Source organism: Panthera onca, chromosome B1 (genome assembly GCF_046562875.1).
Source record: "Panthera onca isolate mPanOnc1 chromosome B1, mPanOnc1 haplotype 2, whole genome shotgun sequence".
In the NCBI taxonomy this organism is placed as follows: Eukaryota; Metazoa; Chordata; class Mammalia; order Carnivora; family Felidae; genus Panthera; species Panthera onca.
In genome coordinates, this window is record NC_138342.1 from 21,500,392 (window position 1) to 21,518,740 (window position 18,349).

The 18,349-nt window shown below is 36.5% G+C and overlaps 2 protein-coding genes across 8 annotated transcripts in view; one reads left to right on the top strand and one right to left on the bottom strand.

Annotated features, from left to right (window-relative positions):
- TBC1D19 (TBC1 domain family member 19) overlaps window positions 1–18,349 on the top strand; it is a 144,421-nt gene that overhangs the window by 38,507 nt on the left and 87,565 nt on the right. For all 3 annotated transcript variants that reach the window (XM_060655285.3, XM_060655288.3, XM_060655287.3), the window contains 4 exons: window positions 5,557–5,631; window positions 6,875–6,938; window positions 8,364–8,410; window positions 13,109–13,219. In XM_060655285.3, coding sequence (XP_060511268.1) covers window positions 5,557–5,631; window positions 6,875–6,938; window positions 8,364–8,410; window positions 13,109–13,219 — 297 coding nt within the window. The remainder of the gene's footprint in view (window positions 1–5,556; window positions 5,632–6,874; window positions 6,939–8,363; window positions 8,411–13,108; window positions 13,220–18,349) is intronic.
- LOC132692629 (small ubiquitin-related modifier 2-like) overlaps window positions 14,268–18,349 on the bottom strand; it is a 44,720-nt gene continuing 40,638 nt past the window's right edge. For 2 of the 5 annotated variants that reach the window (XR_013555320.2, XR_014137571.1), the window contains 3 exons: window positions 17,354–17,466; window positions 16,481–16,660; window positions 14,671–14,750 (listed from right to left, as the gene is read on the bottom strand). Coding sequence is in view for 1 of the 5 variants with exons in the window: in XM_078446225.2 (XP_078302351.1) it covers window positions 14,629–14,750; window positions 17,354–17,466 (235 nt within the window). In the remaining 4 variants the exon portion in view is untranslated. Of the gene's footprint in view, window positions 14,751–16,480; window positions 16,661–17,353; window positions 17,467–18,349 lie in introns of all 5 variants that reach the window. The other 3 variants (XM_078446225.2, XR_009616471.3, XR_009616473.3) reach the window with 3 other exon arrangements.

An 18,349-nucleotide genomic window follows, 5' to 3' on the forward strand; every position in this document is an offset into this window, starting at 1 on the left:
TCGCCTCCTCACTCTGTTCCTCACCATCCTGCCAGTCCCCTGCCCGCTTCCACACACATCTACCTTCTCTCTTTAATCATACTTGACCTCCTTCAGTTGTTCCACCAGGAGAACTGTTGCACATGCCATTGCTTCTGTGTGAAACTGCCTCCCCACAAATCTCACGTATTTCTGGCACATTCACAGGTGTCAGGTGACACGATCCTTTCTTTAGGAAGGCTTTCTACGCCTGAGATCTCGGATTCCCAGGTACTTTTTCTGTGTCTCTATTCCTCCATACAGGAGGCACTCTATACTTCCTACCATAGTACTTGGGTTGTCTGATTATCATCTAGATTCTGCAGTCTCTGGGAAGCAGGATCAGGGTCTCTCTTTTCACTACTGTATCCTCAACATCTGGCATAGTGCCTGCCTCATGGCAGATGCTCAGTAGATATATATTTTTTTAATGATGAATGAATTGAATACAAAAAATAGAAAATGTTCCCTCTTAAAAATATGTACACCCCCTTTCCTACTAATTCCACTTCTAACATCTAGGATCTTATCTAAAGGGAAGAATCAGGGAAACACAGAAATTTATGTTCGTGGTTATATTAAAAAATTTAAAAGAATCTAAATAACAATAGGGTTTGCATATACAGCAGGGTGTCTCCAAAAGACAATGTTCTACAGGCATCAACAATGTTATTTTTAAAAGAATATAATGAAATAGGAAAGTGTATGATATTATCTTAAGTGGATAAAGCAAAATATAAAACAATATAATTCCACTAATTAAATCTCTCAATCGTACACATACATGCATAGAAAAAATGAAAGAAGAGAACAGAATATTAATAGTAGTTATTTTTGGCTGATGAAAATTTATGGATGCTTATTTATTCTATTCTTTACATATTGTTTTTTTTCAAATTATCTTGAATAAATGTGTTACTTTTATAATCAGAGAATTACTAAAATCTTCCATTAGAAAGCTGGGTTATAACTATTTTGCTTTATTTTTTCAGAGTGAAGGAAATAATTTTTTAATTTTATAATTTCATAGTTTTTTACATGCTACATTAGATGGCTTTTAAAGACTTCTTATTTACGTTCATTGTTATAAAAAAGTAGCAAGGCAATCAGTAATACCCAGTTAGAGATTTCAATACAGTTTTGATTCTTGTGTAAATTTTTTGCCTCTCATGGTTTAGAAATTAATTTATTTATAAAACTCTTGAAGTCCTTTGACTTAATACCATAGATTCCAATTATTAGGGAAACTGATTTGAAGGCAACAGTAATTTCATTTGGAGAGGATATGGGTTTGGGTAAAAGGTAATGTCTTCCTATTAAACATTTTAAATGTAAAAGGGCATTCATTTTCCTTTTAAATAACATTTTAAAGCTTGATTTTGTGAGTCTTGGGTAGAAACCATTATTTTCTTTGTATCTTGTATTAGTGCCCTGTCATTTCTCAATAGTTCATTTGCCACGTTTACCTCTTTTTCTGTGTGTGCTGAAGATATGTTGACATTTTTATTTAAATAATAGCACAGGAATAACTATGATTTTTTTGAGCACTTATTTTTGAGACTTAGGGAGTATTTAGTCACCTCTACAGACAGAGCCGGCGAAAAGTTTAGTATCTATAAAACTGGAGTTGAAGTGGACCCTTCAGGTTTATCTCATCCAACCTCTGGAGTCCATTTCCTTTTGCTCGAGTACTTCTGAAGACAAGGAACTCACAATTTCACTAACTTAAGTCATTTTGGTGAAGCCTTTCTACTTGTTGGAAAGTCTGTTTGTTGTATTAAGCGATCATAGGCTCCTTATAACATTTACTCACCGATCATAGTCCTGTGCTTGACACGTAGAAAGCACTCAATACATGTCAGTTAGTGAGGCAGCAAGTAAACGAATGAATGAATACCCTGAAATAAGACTAAAGTTCTGCAGGGAACCCACAGGGTGACCCAGCTTGCGAGCAGCCACTTGCTTCACTTTGGATTTCGCCTCATTGTCAGGAAATTCTATTCCCCTTTCTGATGTCTATAGAAATGACTTCTCTGACTACTTGGGATTTCTATGGAGATAACTTCTCTGATCATCTGACTGAAGTTCTTGCAAGGGGTACCTTGGAAAAGGCCTGCTGTCCTTGTCATTGTGTCATTGATATGGAACGGGGAATGGGGAAGACGTAGCGAACCACTGGAGTTACTTTTCTTTCAATGTTTTTAGACTTTTGAAGGAAGTGGTATGTGCTCCATTAACAGCTAGAAGTTTTGACACACTCAGCTTCCTGTTTCCTTGCTTATTCTTTTAAGTTCTTTCTATACGTATGGCATATGGGCTGATAATAGCCCTCGTGAACTTTTTTGAACCTATCTCATGTTACTTGTGTATCTGTCTTCTCTTCCCCACCCCCACCACAAAAGTGATGTGGTTGTTAGGGACAGGGATGCCGTTTGATTCATTTTTACTGGCATGTGTTTAATAGGTGCTCAGTAAATGTTGAATCAATATCTTTTCACTAGTTGAATTTTCAGGTATAACATCTCATGTCCCCCTGTTCTAGCCACAAAAGTCCAATTTTTCTGAATTTAATGTTCTTTTCCTCTTTCCTTTTCTCAATTTTTAGTCATTCTCTTCTCTTCTGGATGATTTCTAAGTTCCTGCTTCAATTATAGAGCACATAGAAATGATAATTGAATAAAGATCTGCTCAATATTGCTTCAATTCTTAACACTCTTTTTCATTCTACTTTTATGTGTTCTTTTTGAAGGTTTCCTCATTCATGATACATATCTCACAGGATTAATAAAGCAATGTATGTAAATTTTGTAGCTCTTTTTCCAAACTCTTTCAGAATGCTTTCTAACGTCTGATCTCTTTTCTGTGTAACTTTTTTTTGGTAACTATTTTCTCTTTATATTACAACTCTAGTTACATCTAATTGAATTACATTCAATTTCATGTTGGTGAATTGAAATATTTGGTAGCCTGGGATATCCATTTAGGAGAACTATGATTAATCATTTAAAAATTGTACTTTATAGAAAATACCTGAATGAGATGTTTTTACCAAAATAAATATTTTTAAATGTTTATTTTTGAGAGAGACAGAGTGAGCGAGCAGGGGAGAGGCAGAGAAAGAGGGAGAGAGAGAGAGAGAGAATTCGAAGCAGGCTCCAGACTGTCAGCATGAAGCCCGACATGGGGCTGGAACCCACATGAGATCATGACCTGAGCCAAAATGAAGTTGAGTGCTTAACTGACTAAACCACCCAGGAACCCCAACTTTTTGTTTTTATTTCCAAGAATTATTGTCTTTTAATCAGTTCAAGAGCCCTTTTTATGTGTGGTTGAAAATGAGAGTATTTGGAATCATAATTCAATAGTAGCAATATGGTTCTTTATATATTAAGGTAAATTATACAAATCAAGGGATTGGATTTTTAATCTTCATGCAGATTTTATTTTTATATAATGATTGAATTAAAATTGCTTTTATTTTTTTTTTTAAATAAGCTTTCTTATACCTCCTTCCCCCATAGTCTGGAGTGGGGGAAGCAAGTGACAGAAGGCTTATTAGAGAAAATAGTATTTCAACCTGAGACTTGAAAGTTCAGTAAGATTTATTCAGATAAATTGAGGATAAGGATGTTGGAGGTAGAAGTAGGTTATGTTGCTATAATTAATGTTTGATCGTGAATAAGTTTCTCAAATGTATTTTAAGTCTTGAATCTAAGAGAAATACTCACAGTAAAAAAAAAAAAAAAAAAAAGAAAGAAAGAAAGAAAAGAAAAGAAGCCAGTAAATGGGGTTAGTTTTGTGAGTATTTAATAGAATTTATGAAGAGTATTCTTTTATTCCTAAAAATCTATTTCTATATATTTAGTAGACTAAGGCTTATACACTTCACACAGCTCTGTATTTCTCCTATAGATGAATGCTTTTTTGTTCATTCATTGCTTAGGCCATGGTATCAAAAATTTTTTAAACGCTTTCAATATTACTTAGAGTAGAAATCTGTGTAATCATCTAGCATCTATTATGTGCTAGACAAAGTGTGACTATGTGCCATGATGGGTGAAGGAAGGGGCCGAGAGAGACTATAAGCACAGGCACCTGATACCATCTGGGGTGAGCGACCAGGAACAGAAGGCTTAATAGAGGTGAAGGTCTGAAAGGTGAATAAGGTGTATTCAGATAAAGTAGGAGTAAGTATGTTGGGGTTGGGAGTAGAGCATGGAGGGTATATTCCGGGTAAAGAGGGTAATGTATTTAAATATGTGTGTTAAAGAGGGTACTATGAACAATGAAAGCTATAGTAAAGCTATCAATTATTGAATGATTATTATCATTATTAGGTCACTGTTCCAAGCACTTTACATCTTTAATCTTTATAACAACCACATAAAGGAGCTATTATTATTATTATTCTACTTGTATTGACTGGATGGGCTGTAACTGTACATTATCAATAATGTAATATATAGTTCTCTTCTTTTCTCCTCTCTTGGTCTAAATTTTGGAGCTTAGGTATTATTTTATTTTGCTTTCAGTGAGTTAGAAGTAGCCTAAAGGCCTATTTTAGTAAAAAGACCAAAAAATATTGGCATTTTACCTTGGTGTTAAAAAGAAGGATTTACTAAAATATGGTATATGTGGATAATCAATTCATGACTGACTATTAAAAAGAACTCCTTTTTTCAAGTTTACAAGAGATCTAGGGGATAGATCTTACTGTGAAAAAACCAGTAAGACAAATCCATATCGTGACACATTCTAAAAGATAACTGGCCTGGAGTCCTCAAAAAAGTCAATATCATGAAAAAGAAAAGGACAAAGAGACTCTAGATTCAGCTACATGGAAAGAGACATAACAACCAAATGTAATGTGATGCATACATTTTTAATGGATTCTGGATTTTAAAAAACTATAAAAGATATTTTGGGGACAACTGGAAAAGTTTGAATGTGGGCTGAATATTATGTGATATGAAATATTATTGCTAATTTTCTTAGGTGTGATAGTAGTATTGTGTTGATGTAGGAGAAGGTTCTTATTAGAACATTCATGCTGAAGTATTTAGGACTGAAATGTCATGTTAGGAAAAATTACAGTATAATAATTTCTATAAAGTTTTATTTTCACTAGGTTATTAATGGGATTTCTGAGTATCAAACGTTTACAAAATACTTAAATGTAATTTACCTTTTTATTATCTGCTATTTTTTCTCAAAATGTTTATCACCCTATGTGATTTCTTCCTCTTCTCCTTTTTTTTTTTTTTTTTTTTTTGATCTGTCCTCATTTCCATCTTCCTCTAGAAAGTCAGTTCCGTGAGAACTGAGACTTTCTGTTCATGGCTTAATTCACAGCACTAAGGATAGTATCTGGCACATAGTAGGCAGTAATTAACATTTGTTGAATGAACTAATGAATGAAGATAACCAATCTCAACCAACCTTACCATTTCTATATAACTCATAATATCTTTAATTTTTTAAAAATTAGTTTTGGTATTGTTAACCAGAAACAATAATAAGTTGTTCTCTATATTTCAGGGAAGTTGGGAAAAAAGAATTTTGAAGAGTTTAAATAGTATGTGCACTGAACTGAGTATCCCATTGGCACGAAAGGTACTTTTATTTTTATTTTTTTTTCAAAAGGTACTTTTAATATTTAAGTATTTTATTGTGAATCGAGTGCTAGAAGTACCATGAAGTTGTAATTGTTAGGCAGATTTATCTCTCTTTAAACAGTATATCAGTTTGCTTTGAAACAAAAATCTGTAAAAGGCCAATTACATGGGTGTATTGTATATAGATTTCTATTATATAGTCTGTAATACTTTTTGTAATGAACATATCTTGAGAATAAATAAAAATACAATATATAATCTACGTATAGATTATTTAGAGATTTAGCTGTAAAGGTTATACATGTTATAAATGCACTTGAAAATTTTTAATTACCTTTGGTCTCCTTATTTTTGGCTAATCAGCACAACAGTCATATGTTTTGAATACGAGATGGAGTTTAGGCACGTTATCCTCTTATAATAGCCAATGTGGTACCGTCTTTCAGTGTTAACATAGGGAATGGAAGGATGATTGGTCATCTCTCTGCAGAACTATTTAGTTCTAATAGTAGTATCATTAGATCTAAAAGATCTAATTCTCAACATTTGTCTGTCACTGTGGGCTTTGAGGGGGAAGATAAAAAGGGAGAGAAAAGCCACTCGAGGAATGCTCTGGATTCTTTTTGGCTGCTCACGAGTAGGAGAGAAGAAGTTTCTCTTCGCTTTATTCTCCCTACCTGCTATTTATTCCTTGCTAGTAGACAGGATATAGTGGATGAACTTTAGATAATCTCCAAGGACAAGTCATGGAAGGCACCAGAAGGATGGTATTTAAAAAAAGGATAAATTTCTATGGAAAACTGCCTAAGTATGTAGTATTGTGTACTATACTGTCTTTCATGTAGGAAGATGATGCTACTGACCCACAGTCATACTCTCTTGGCCAGTCCCCCTTGCGATGCATTTCTGAGGTTGCTGGATGGGGTAAGAGATGTAGTATGTGGCTAAGGAGCAGTTTTTCTTTGTGAAATTTACTGGCCTATAGAGATCATTTGTCTTCTTTTCTTGGACTCTTTAGCACCATATTCTAACTGAGCCATTGAGACTAGATATAATATCATAGTTAAATAACAAAAGTTTAAGAATAATTCCAAAAAAAGTTCACCATGTGCAGTGAAGTGATTTTTTTTCTTATGTTATGGTAGCTTATTCACCCTTTTAGATAAGTTATTGATTCTTATTTTTCAGCTGCATTGCTAAGCTTCACAAAATGAAACCAATTTTAAAATTACCTTTTTTAGAGGCCAGTTGGAGAACAGAAAGAACTTCTCAATAAATGGAATGAAATGGGAACTGATGAACCAGGTATATGAACAACCTTTTTCAAAATGTGGTAGTAGGAAAGATTGCCTTCTTAATTGTGGATCCAAAGCAACAATATTAGCAATTCTTTTGGAAAGATAGCAATTTTCCTTCCCCACTAATTACTGTCATCTACTTTGTTTCCTTAAACTTCTACCGTGCAGTTTAAAAATCCCTATCTTTGGGGGCACCTGGGTGGCTCAGTTGGTTAAGCGTCCAACTCTTGATTTTGGCTCAGGTCATAATCTCACAGTTCATGAGTTCAAGAGCCGCATCAGGCTCTGTGCTGACAGCATGGAGCCTGCTTGGGATTCTCTCTGTTTCTTTCTCTCTCTCTCTCAAATAAACATTAAAAAAATTTTTTTTTAATTCCTAACTTTCACCAGTGTTTTATAATATTTTGAGAATATTTAAGTCAATTATCCTTTTTAAAACAGCATTTGAAAACATTTTTATAAAAGAATAGATTAAATCATTCAATGGATTTCTTAGATTCATAATTAAGGTAAATATTTTTCAAGCTTTAATAACATTGAGATGTTAAAAATAGGTTAAGTGGTAAAAAGTTTTGAGACTTCTAAAATGTTGTTTTTTTTTGTTTTTTTTTTTCAACGTTTTTTATTTATTTTTGGGACAGAGAGAGACAGAGCATGAACGGGGGAGGGGCAGAGAGAGAGAGGGAGACACAGAATCGGAAACAGGCTCCAGGCTCCGAGGCATCAGCCCAGAGCCTGACGCGGGGCTCGAACTCACAGACCGCAAGATCGTGACCTGGCTGAAGTCGGACGCCTAACCGACTGCGCCACCCAGGCGCCCCTACTTCTAAAATTTTTTAAGAATTTATTTTGGCTCATTTTAATGGTTAAAATAGAGTCAATTTTATAAACATATAATGGGTGACAGCTATGTCTCATTTACTGTGATCAATAGATGTATAGAATTGTGTTGGTAGACATGTACATAATCCCTCACCACTCCTCTTTAAAAATAAGCATGGGGAACCAGGCAAGAAATAAGTACTGTAATAGAGAAAGCAGTGTGTTATAGAAATTCAAAAGGGAGAACAGTTTAATACAACTAGAGAAATTCGCTGAGAATATATTATTTGTATTCTAGGTACTTTGAGAATTCTCATATAGAACTTTGTTACACTGACATTGTGTTTTCAATTCAGTTATAAAGTTATTATAAATTTATGAGGGGAGACACTTAATTTCTTCTAGAATAGGTCATTTAGGCCGCCAAGGGAAGAGATTGCCCTTTCATTTTTGTGTTCCCAGTACTTAACACAATGTATGACAAATTATTGATACTCCGCAAATGTCTGAATTAATCCAGCTCCACGGCCACATGTGAAAGAATCATTAACATTGTTATTAATAAGGATTCTTATATTAACTGAAATGTTCCAATCTATCTTAATTCCAGATTTAAGCCTTTTCAGACCTGTTTATGCACCCAAGGATTTTCTGGAGGTAGGTTGTATTGGATCAATATAGGTATATTAATGGGAATAAGTGGAAGAAATGATATGAGGATGTCTCCAGGCAGAGGAATCACCAAGTACAAAGCCCTAGAACCGTAGAATGACATGATCAGACTTGTGCTTGAAAATTGCTTTTGGAAAACCCACTGGAATGTGGAAAGATTAGAGGCAAGGAAATCAATTAGGAAGATTTTTTTTTTAATTTTTTTTAATGTTTATTTTATTATTTTTGAGACAGAGAGAGAGCATGAACGGGGGAGGGGCAGAGAGAGAGAGAGAGAGACACAGAATCGGAAGCAGGCTCCAGGCTCCGAGCCATCAGCCCAGAGCCCGACGCGGGGCTCAAACTTACAGACCGCGAGATCGTGACCTGAGCTGAAGTCGGACGCTTAACCGACTGAGCCACCCAGGCGCCCCAGGAAGATTTTGATTAAAAAATACTAACTGTAAATCAGGTAGCTTGTAAATCAGGTAGCCTGCTGCAGCACCTATAGATGCTCAGTGAATCTTTTCCCTTTTTAGTCCTTCCCTGTTCTAGTAGTTTAGACAAGACACGAAAAAGGTCTGAACTAAAGAACAGTGTTGGAACCGGATAGAATTCAACAGATTTGCAAGAGATTTTTAGGAGGGTTTGGGAACTGATTAGATGTGGGGAGTATGAGAAAAAGAAAAGATAAGGAAGATCTTTAAGTGTCTAGATTGGGTAACTGGGCAGAGAGGTACTACGTCCTTGGGATAGAGAATGCAGGAGAAGGAACAGGTCTGTTAATGAAGATGATGAGCTTAATTAAGTTTGAGAAAGCATATCGGAAATAAAGTAGGTTAGCGCTCACTAATTATTTTAACGGACTTACCTTTGATTCCACTCTTTCTCTTGTACCTTACACATAATCAGCAAATCCTGTCACTTTACCTTCAACATGTATCCGGAATTCAACCACTCCTACCTCCATCCTCCTAACGTCTTCCTGCTCTACCCTTGCCCACCTAGAATTTGTTCTCAGTGCAGTTTCCAGAGGAAGCCATTTCAGTACCGTTCCAAATAAGCCATCTCTGGTATCCGGCAGCTTCCCATCTCATTCTACTTAAAAGCCAAAGTCATGACAGTGGTGCGAAACATGCTATTTGATCTGATACCCCATTACTTCTCTGAGTTCATCTCCTATTACTTTCCCCTGATTTGTTATACTCCATTTACTTTAGCCTCCATGCTTCCCCCTGGCTTCCTGCCATCTGAGGGCCTCCGCTCCTCTTCTCTGCTTACAGTGCTTTTTCCCCAGATACTTGTCTGCACGTTCCTTCACTCCTTATGTCTTTGTTTAAATGTCACTTTCTCAGCAAAGCCTTCCCCCGCGGCTCCCTGCTTGGAACTCCTTTTATCCTTTTCCTACTTTGTTTTTCTTTATAGCATTTATCATTATATAACATATTGTTTTTCTGTTTTCCTTATTGCCTGCCTTCTCCTATTAAAAGTAAGATTCACGGGGCGCCTGGGTGGCTCAGTTGGTTAAGCATCCAACTTCAGCTCAGGTCATGATCTCGCGCTTTGTGAGTTCAGCCCCACGTCGGGCTCTGTGCTGACAGCTCAGAGCCTGGAGCCTGCTTCAGATTCTGTGTCTCCCTCTCTATCTGGCCCTCCCCCGTTCATGCTCTGTCTCTCTCTGTCTCAAAAATAAATAAATGTTAAAAAAAAAAAAATTAAAAAAAAAAGTAAGATTCACAAGGGGAGGAGCTTCTCGTTCTGTTTTGTGCACTGTTGCAACAGTTACAGAGTCTAATAATTGAAGACTCACAAGACTTCACAGGATGCAGCCACAGAAGGCATTCTTTCAGCAAGAGAAAGAAAGCATATGCAAATACGAAGAGATCCAAACTTCTAGGCTCAGCTCCCAGGGCTCTTTCTCAGTTGCAGAGGATGAGCTTTGTCTTTGGAGTAGGAACCGCTAAGATTCCTGCGATACACTGGTCTCGGGAGTCAAGGCGCAAGGAAGGTTTCCCAGGGGTCTTTTATATCCCCACTGGTAAATCAGGAGAAGCTAGCAATCTGTGCATTTTCAATAAGCCATGTGAAACTGATATGGACTGCCTCCCTGGGACATTAAGTAGCACATTATAAATGACTAGTTCGTGTATTTCATCTCATCTTGGCCAAGGGTCACCACCAGACATCCAGGTGTCCCTGGAGATAAGCATGGAGCTACCACAAACCAGCTGCAGGTTAATTGCTCTATCTCCAACAGGTAGAACGGTGCTTAGCACATTGCTGCTCAACAAATAGGTGCTGAATGAACGAGTAAATGAATGAATGAGTTTTTCACATTTTACTTTTAGTTCTTTTCTGAACTGTTGTCTTTGAAACTAGTTTGCCAGCATAAAATATACAGTTGATGCTTGAACAACACGAGGGCTCTGACCACCTCATGGTCGAAAATCCACATATAACTTTTGACTCCCCCCAAACTTAAGTAGCTAAGTACTACTGTTGACTGGAAGTCTTACTGATAACACAGCCAACACATATTTTGTATGTTAATATGCATTATATACTGTATTCTTACAATAAGTGTGCTAGAGAAAAGAAAATATTAAGAAAGGCATAAGGAAAAGAAAATACATTTACAGTACTGTACTGTTAAAAGTCTGCATTTGAGTTGAAGTTCAAACTTGTGTTGTTCAAGAGTCAACTGTCTTCTTTTAATTCTAAAGAGAAGTTAGTTTGGTCAGAAACTGCCTTTATGGTGATGGCATTATTTCTCTTAGCTTGTTAATGATTTCTCCCAAACTCTTCCCTTTTCTAGCACTTCAGGGCTGAAATTTCATGTCATTTTTGTATGATTATCTTTAACTGTTTTCTCCTTAATGGTCGTAACGTTCTGTTTCTTTCAGGACTGTTGATGAATTGATCCTTTTATTATTTATGCTGAAATTCTTCTTTAAAGAACATTTTCTATAATTATATCTGTATAGCTTCTGCATTTCTAATATTTCTCTTTTCTATTACTCATGTATTCATAGTTTCCCTTTTCTATCCTACGTGTGTGAGGTTTCTGTGCAGTATGATACATGATTTGTGTTATTAGGCTAAAATTGCATTGTTCCCTATTAGTCTGCATTTCGCGCTGTTGATTCTTTGCTATATTTGTTTTTTTTTTTTTAACAAATACTATTGACATTTTTAGCCTTAATTTAGTGCTTGCAGTTTTGGGAAACTGTTTTGGCATTTTAGCACATTCCATTTTATCAGTGATTAGTTATCAGCTCATTAATTCCTTCCTCAGATGTGATAGTGTTTCTGTCACCATAATCTCCTTTGCTGTATTCTTTTTATTTTTTTTAAGTTTTTTAAAAAAATTCAGTTAATTAACACACAGTATAATATTAGTTTCAGGTATGTAAAATAGAGAGCAGCGCTTCCATACAGCACTCAGTGCTTATGACAAGTGCACTCCTTAACCCCATCACCTACCTATTTACGTCATGCCCCCACCCGCCTCCCCTCTGGTAACCATCAGTTTGTTCTCTGTAGTTAAGAGTCTGTTTCTTGACTTGCCTGTCTCTTCTTCTTTCCCTTTGCTCCTTTGTTTTGTTTCCCAAATTCCACAGACGACTGAAATCACATGGTATTTGTGTTTCTTTGACTGACTTACTTCGCTTAACATAATACTCTCTAGCTCTGTGCATGCCATTGTACTGGATGCTTGATTTTTTTTTTCTCAAGAGTTTCAATTTAAAAATATTTTTTATTATAATTATTCTTTCCCCGAAATGTATGTTATTGTTAGAAAAATAAGAAAATATGCATAAGGAGAAAACTTTTAAAAAATTACCTTTAATGCCGTCACATAGCAATAAACGTTAAGTTACTACACATTTTTTAACTTCATATATTGTGAATATTTTTTCATGTTATTATATATATTACCTGTGTTAATAGAGGCAAATTACGCTATATTTTATTATATGAATTAACCACAATTCATTTAAGTAATTCCCTCTAATGGAATGTTTAAGTTGTTTCACATTTTTCTGTAATAAATAGTACTTCATTAACATTCTTTCTGCACTGTCTTTGCAAACATCTTAATTATTTGTACTTATGGAATTATTTGTACTTAATTGTACTTATGGAAGTGCAATTCCTACATAAAGGATATGTAAATATCTAAGACTTTTTTGACCTGCCTAATTTTGAAAAGTATATAAATTGTTAGTTTGGCTTCTGAATTTTTTTTCCTTGTGGGTTTGATTTAGAGGCGATACTCTGCAATATTATTCTACTATTTTTCTAAAAATCTTGTCAATATCTGTTTTTTCAAAGGGCTAAAGTTGATTCTGAAATTGTTTCTGAAAATATTACAATCAAGCAATTTTGATCTTTCTGTCACCTTCCCTGGTTAAATATTCAAGCAGTTTTGATTTTTTATTGCCATCAAAATGTTTTTCATTCTAACTAAATTCTTTTAGACTTTTATGTGGTAGATCATCAGAATATTAAATTTAAGACATGTTTATGATATTTTAACATTTCAATATAATTTTATAGTTTTTTAGAATGTAATTAAAGTACATACATAGCCCCAAATAGTTTTTAGTTTTGTGGTGATACACCGAGAATATCACTGCCAATTTTATAGGTGTAAACATCCTATAAAGAAACTAACCAATTCTGTTGGATTTGTTTTTAAAGGTGTTAATTAATCTTCGCAACCCAAATTATGAAAATGGTGATTCTCTTAGTTTCAGGACTCATTTGGGTTTAATCCAAGTTCCTCTGAAAGTAAAAGACATCCCTGAATTGGTAAGTATCAGCATTTCAAAATATTGCATATTTTAGAAGACAACCATTAGAGAAACATTTTAGTGCTGCAAATATCTAAAACAATAGGGCTGTCTGCTCATTAAATAATGAAGTGAAAAGCTTCTTTTTTATTGTAAATATGTTATATAGAGAGTGAGTTACTTTGCTAGTAGGACTAAAGATGAGTTTTCATGCACTTATAAATGCTTTTGCTTTTTCCTCATTTTAACCAAAAACAAAGATTTAGAAGACAGCTTGTTGGGATTTAGGTACATGATATATGACAATAAAATTGATTGAGGGTCGCCTGGGTGGCTCAGTCGGTTAGGTGTCTGAGTCTTGATTTTGGCTCAGGTCATGATCTCATGGTTCATGAGTTTGAGTCTCACATTGGGCTCTGTGCTGCTTGCACGAAGCCTGCTTAGGATTCTCTCTCTCTCTCTCTCTCTCTCTCTCTCTCTCAAAAATAAACTATTAAACTTAAAAAAAAAACTGATTGAAATAAGTTGTGAATTTTATTAAGAATATTTAAAGAATGTACATTTTATTTCATTCAACCAACCTGTATTAAGCTTATCAAAATGAGGCACTGAAAGAGATAAAGGGAAAGGAAGATGAGTTAGAGACGGTCTTTGCTCTGGAAACTGTCACATTTTGGTGAGGAAGTTAGTTTTAAAATAGAGCAATTATAGAAAGGTGGGGAGAATTCCTGAATGGAGCTAAGAAATTATCACTCCTGGGGCACCTGGGTGGCTCAGTTGAGCATCTGATTCTTGATTTCAGCTCAGGTCTTGATCTCACGGTTTGTGAGATTGAGCCCCCCCTCCCTGTCCCAGCCCAAGCTCTGCACGGACAGTGTGGATCCTGTTTGGGATTCTGTCTCTGACTCTCTCTGCCCCTTACCCCCTCACGCGTGCGCGCGCGCGCGTGTGTGTGTGTTCATGTTCTCTCTTTCTCTCTCTCTGTCTCAAAATAAATAAACATTAAAAGAAAGAAATACGAAATTCTCACTCCTTCTTTTGTTAATCACCCAAAACAATAAGGAGCACAGAAATTTAAATACCGCCTTTGGTGAAACTAGCAAACAATGTGTAGCTCTGTTAGCGTGTCAGGTTGGAGAACTGGGGGGAGAGTGGTACATGGCTTAAACATGGAGGAAGGTCAAGCCCTACTGCGTCTCCCTAAGAGGTGGGAGGTGCGGGTGAGAGGCATGTCAATAATCACTCAGCTGTACATCTTCCTTGTTTTGTTTTGCTTTATTATGCTGGAGTTGGATCTTACAGACATTTTTCTTTCACTAACTGGCTTGATGTTAGGCTTTATCAATAGAGGGTTCTGGAGGGACACCACAAGACTGTAACCAGAGAAAGGAGCTTCTCTTGTGGTCCCTGTGTTCGGAAGCCAGCAGATCAGCATGCAGAAGCCAGCTCCAGACTGTACCCTCTGACGAGTTTCTTCACCAACTTCCCACCCCTGCACGCATTCCTGGGGCAGCCATTTTCTTCCCTTGAAAGACTGAATCTCATGGAATCTAAAAAAGAAAACAAACCAACAAAAACCAGAAATAAGCTCACAGATACAGAGAACAAACTGGTGGTTGACAGAGTGGAGGGGGGTGAGGGGATGGGCAAAATAGGTGAAAGGGATTAAGAGATACAGACTTCTGGTTACAAAATAAATAAGTCACAGGGCTGAAAAGTACAGCATAGAGAATACAGTCAGTAATAGTGTAATGACTGTATGGTTACAGATGACAACTACAACTTATGGTGAGCATTTCATAAAAAAAAAAAAAAAAAAAGTCTAAATCTCTGTCTTGAGGACAAGGAGAACCCTTTCCTGAGTTCTTGGTTCCCTTTTCATCAGTCTAGAAGTCATAGTTACTTTCTGCATCATCTAATTAATTCTATTTTTCCCTGTTCACATTTCTGGGATGATTTCTATTTTCTGGCTGGATACTGACTGATACAAGAAGCAAGATGATTTTCTCCATAGAACTTTGGAAAGCCTCAAGAACACCACATGATATAGAAGGCCTTGGTGAGCCACAGGGTTGAAAATGAGACTGTGTGAAAGCCTATATCAGGAGAGAGTAGACCCCCATACTCCTACCAGCTTGCATATTCAGGTGACTTCTCCTTCCCCACGGGAGACCAGAGACGGGTTCTTTAGAGAAAAAGAATCATAAAGGCTAAGAATTTAGCCACTTCAGATTTAGAGCAGTACGAGAATGAGGCACTGTTTTGAAAACAGAGAAATTAAGTGAGAGTTGACCAAATGGTGAGGCTAATATCCTCATCCCCTACCTCCATCACTATGCCTGCAATTCTCTCTCCCCCCTGCACCTTATGCCCAATCCTTGCAGACATAGCTTCCAGTCAGTTGTTTATTGCCTCGTTCCTAAATATGACCTACCAGCCCAGGATCTGCAGATACTTGAAATTTTCCAACTTGAAAGGCAGACACCAAAACTAAAAAAAAATTTTTAAAAAGCTAGTTTAGGGAATGAGTACTTATCATGAGCTTTAATAATGGTTTCAGGTTTGAATTTATGTTCACACTCACAGGATACAATAGGTCATAACCTGGCGTCAGATTCACTTAGATTTGTAGAATAATACAGGACAGAAAACAGCATGTCAGTATGTCAGGTAGCTTTTCTCCAGGAGTCCTTACAGCCAACCCTATGCTGCCTCCAGCCCCCACAAGGAATGCAGGCAATTGTAAGTGACAAAATTGCCTAGGTACAACAAAGGGACGTCTTACACAGGATAGGAACTGTTTCTTGTAATGCACGTGGGCATAGCATCCAGGGCCTCTCGAGACACCACAGCAGGCAGCTAAGGCCTGTGTTTTCCAATAGATTTTTATAGTCCACTCAAAGTCTTCTGTTTCAGATGTAATTTATCATCAAGGGTCATATTTTTTTCAGAAATTGCATTGCTTAGTAATGTAGCTGGCATTCCTAGCCACAATTCGTGTGTGTGTGTGTGTGTGTGTGTGAGAGAGAGAGAGAGAGAGAGAGAGAGAGAGAGAGAGCGAGAGAGAGCGCGCCAGCACATTTTCAGGGCAACAGTGCTGGGAGAAGGTAAACCCAAGGTCATCTTCACATGGACAAAGAGGTTAGCCTGTTAACCATTTCTTCCCAGTAGAAGATTTAAACCATTAATATTCAGAGAGAAGATACAACTCATGAAACAAGAATTACACAAGAACAGAGTTTCATTAAAACAACAAATGAGAATAAGAAAGAACTTTCACAGGGACGTCTGGGTGGCTCAGTAGGTTGAGCGTCCGGCTTCGGCTCAGGTCATGATCTCACGGTTTGTGAGTTCGAGCCCCATGTCGGGATCTGTGCTGACAGCTCGGAGCCTGGAGCCTGTTTCGGATTCCGTGTGTCCCTCTCTCTCTGCTCCTCCCTTGCTCGTGCTCTGTCTCTCTCTCAAAAATAAATAAATAAACATTAAAAAAATTAAAAAAAAAAACTTTTACAAATCAAAAATATGGTATGCAAAAAAAAATCAGAAGAGTCGAAAGCAAAGCTGAGGAAATCTCTATGAGAAGACAGAACACAAGGGAAAAAACCAAAGAGATGAAAAGTAAGAGGGAAAATTTTGTTTTTTTACTTAGATGATCAATCCAGAAGGGCTAAAATCTGACCAGTGGGAGTTCCAGAATGAGAAAACCGAAGTAATGGAATTATTAAAATCCCCAAGACCTGAAAGATAAGAATCTCCAGTATCAAAAGGCCCACCCGATGTCATGAATGAAAGAAGACCTGTATCAAGGCTCCTGAAAAGAAAACTAAAAACTTGTCATAGAAGGAAGACAGAATACATATAAAGTGTCAGAAATGAGAGTGGCATCTGACTTCCCGGCAGCAAAACGTTAGCAAAAAGTTAGCAAAAAGTTAGAAGATTTTGAAATAATCTCTTTAACAATCCAACTGATTTCAAGCCAAGAATTCTATATATAACCAACAGTTAATCAAATGTGAAGTTGGAGTAGACATTTTCAGATATTTAGGTGATCTAAAATATCTACTCTTATTTGGGGAACTATTGGTAGAAGTCTCCAAAACAAGCTCATAGATACAGAGAGTAAAGTAGGGGACCCAGGAAACAGGGTTCCGACCTAAGAGAATCTCCAGGATGACAGTGACAAGCGGTTTCAGGACAAAGGGTGTGCAGCAGGACCAGAGCGATTCTAGATTGGAGCAGGAGGCTGGAGGGTTCCAGGATGACCGCCTGCAAGAAAAGTTGGTACAAACTTGTTAGGTTTGCAAAATTATATGGTGGAGGATCTTTTCAGAGTTCTTGAAGGGTATAGGAAGAGATAAATGATTAGAGAAAATTATATTAGTGAAAAAAATGATTTCATTATCAGCTGCGTGTACCAAAAGAAGTAAAATAAAGGAAACCTATTTATAGCATACGACACGGCTCAGCACTGAATAATATTTAGTCATTAGTCATAATGCAAACTTTTAATATGGATTTAATCAAGAATTGATATATAATTATATTGGAATGTTGGACGGAGGAAAAGCGAATGTACATGAGCTAAAATACTTACAAGAAAAATCAATAGATACCTAAAATTGATAAGAATAGCAGTCTATATTTGTTAATTGAAATCTGGAGATAAATACCAGAAAAAAAAGCTGAAAGTGGTTGTTTCTGGATAGTGGCCAGTTGTGTGTGTGTGTGTGTGTGTGTGTGTGTGTGTGTGTGTGTGTGTGTGCGCGCGCGCGCACACATGCACATGCATATATTGGAGGAATTGTTGTTATATATTTTTTAGCTGACTTGACTTCTTAAACTATTTGCTGCATGTGAAGGCAGTATAGCATGATGGTTAGTTGATTCTATTCTGAAGCTACCTAATTGAGGTTTAAGTTCTTGCCCTGCCCCTTACTGGCTATGTGACCTTGAATAAATTTTCTTGACCTTGAGCCTTAGTTTTCTTATTTGTACAATAGGGATAATAATATCTCATAGAAGTAGTGTGCAGATCAGTAAGTTAAGATCAAAATTAGGGGTTGAATTGTGTGCCTCAAAAAGATATGTTGAAGTCCTAACCTCCAGTACTTGTGAATGTGACCCCATTTGGAAATAGGGCCATTGCGGA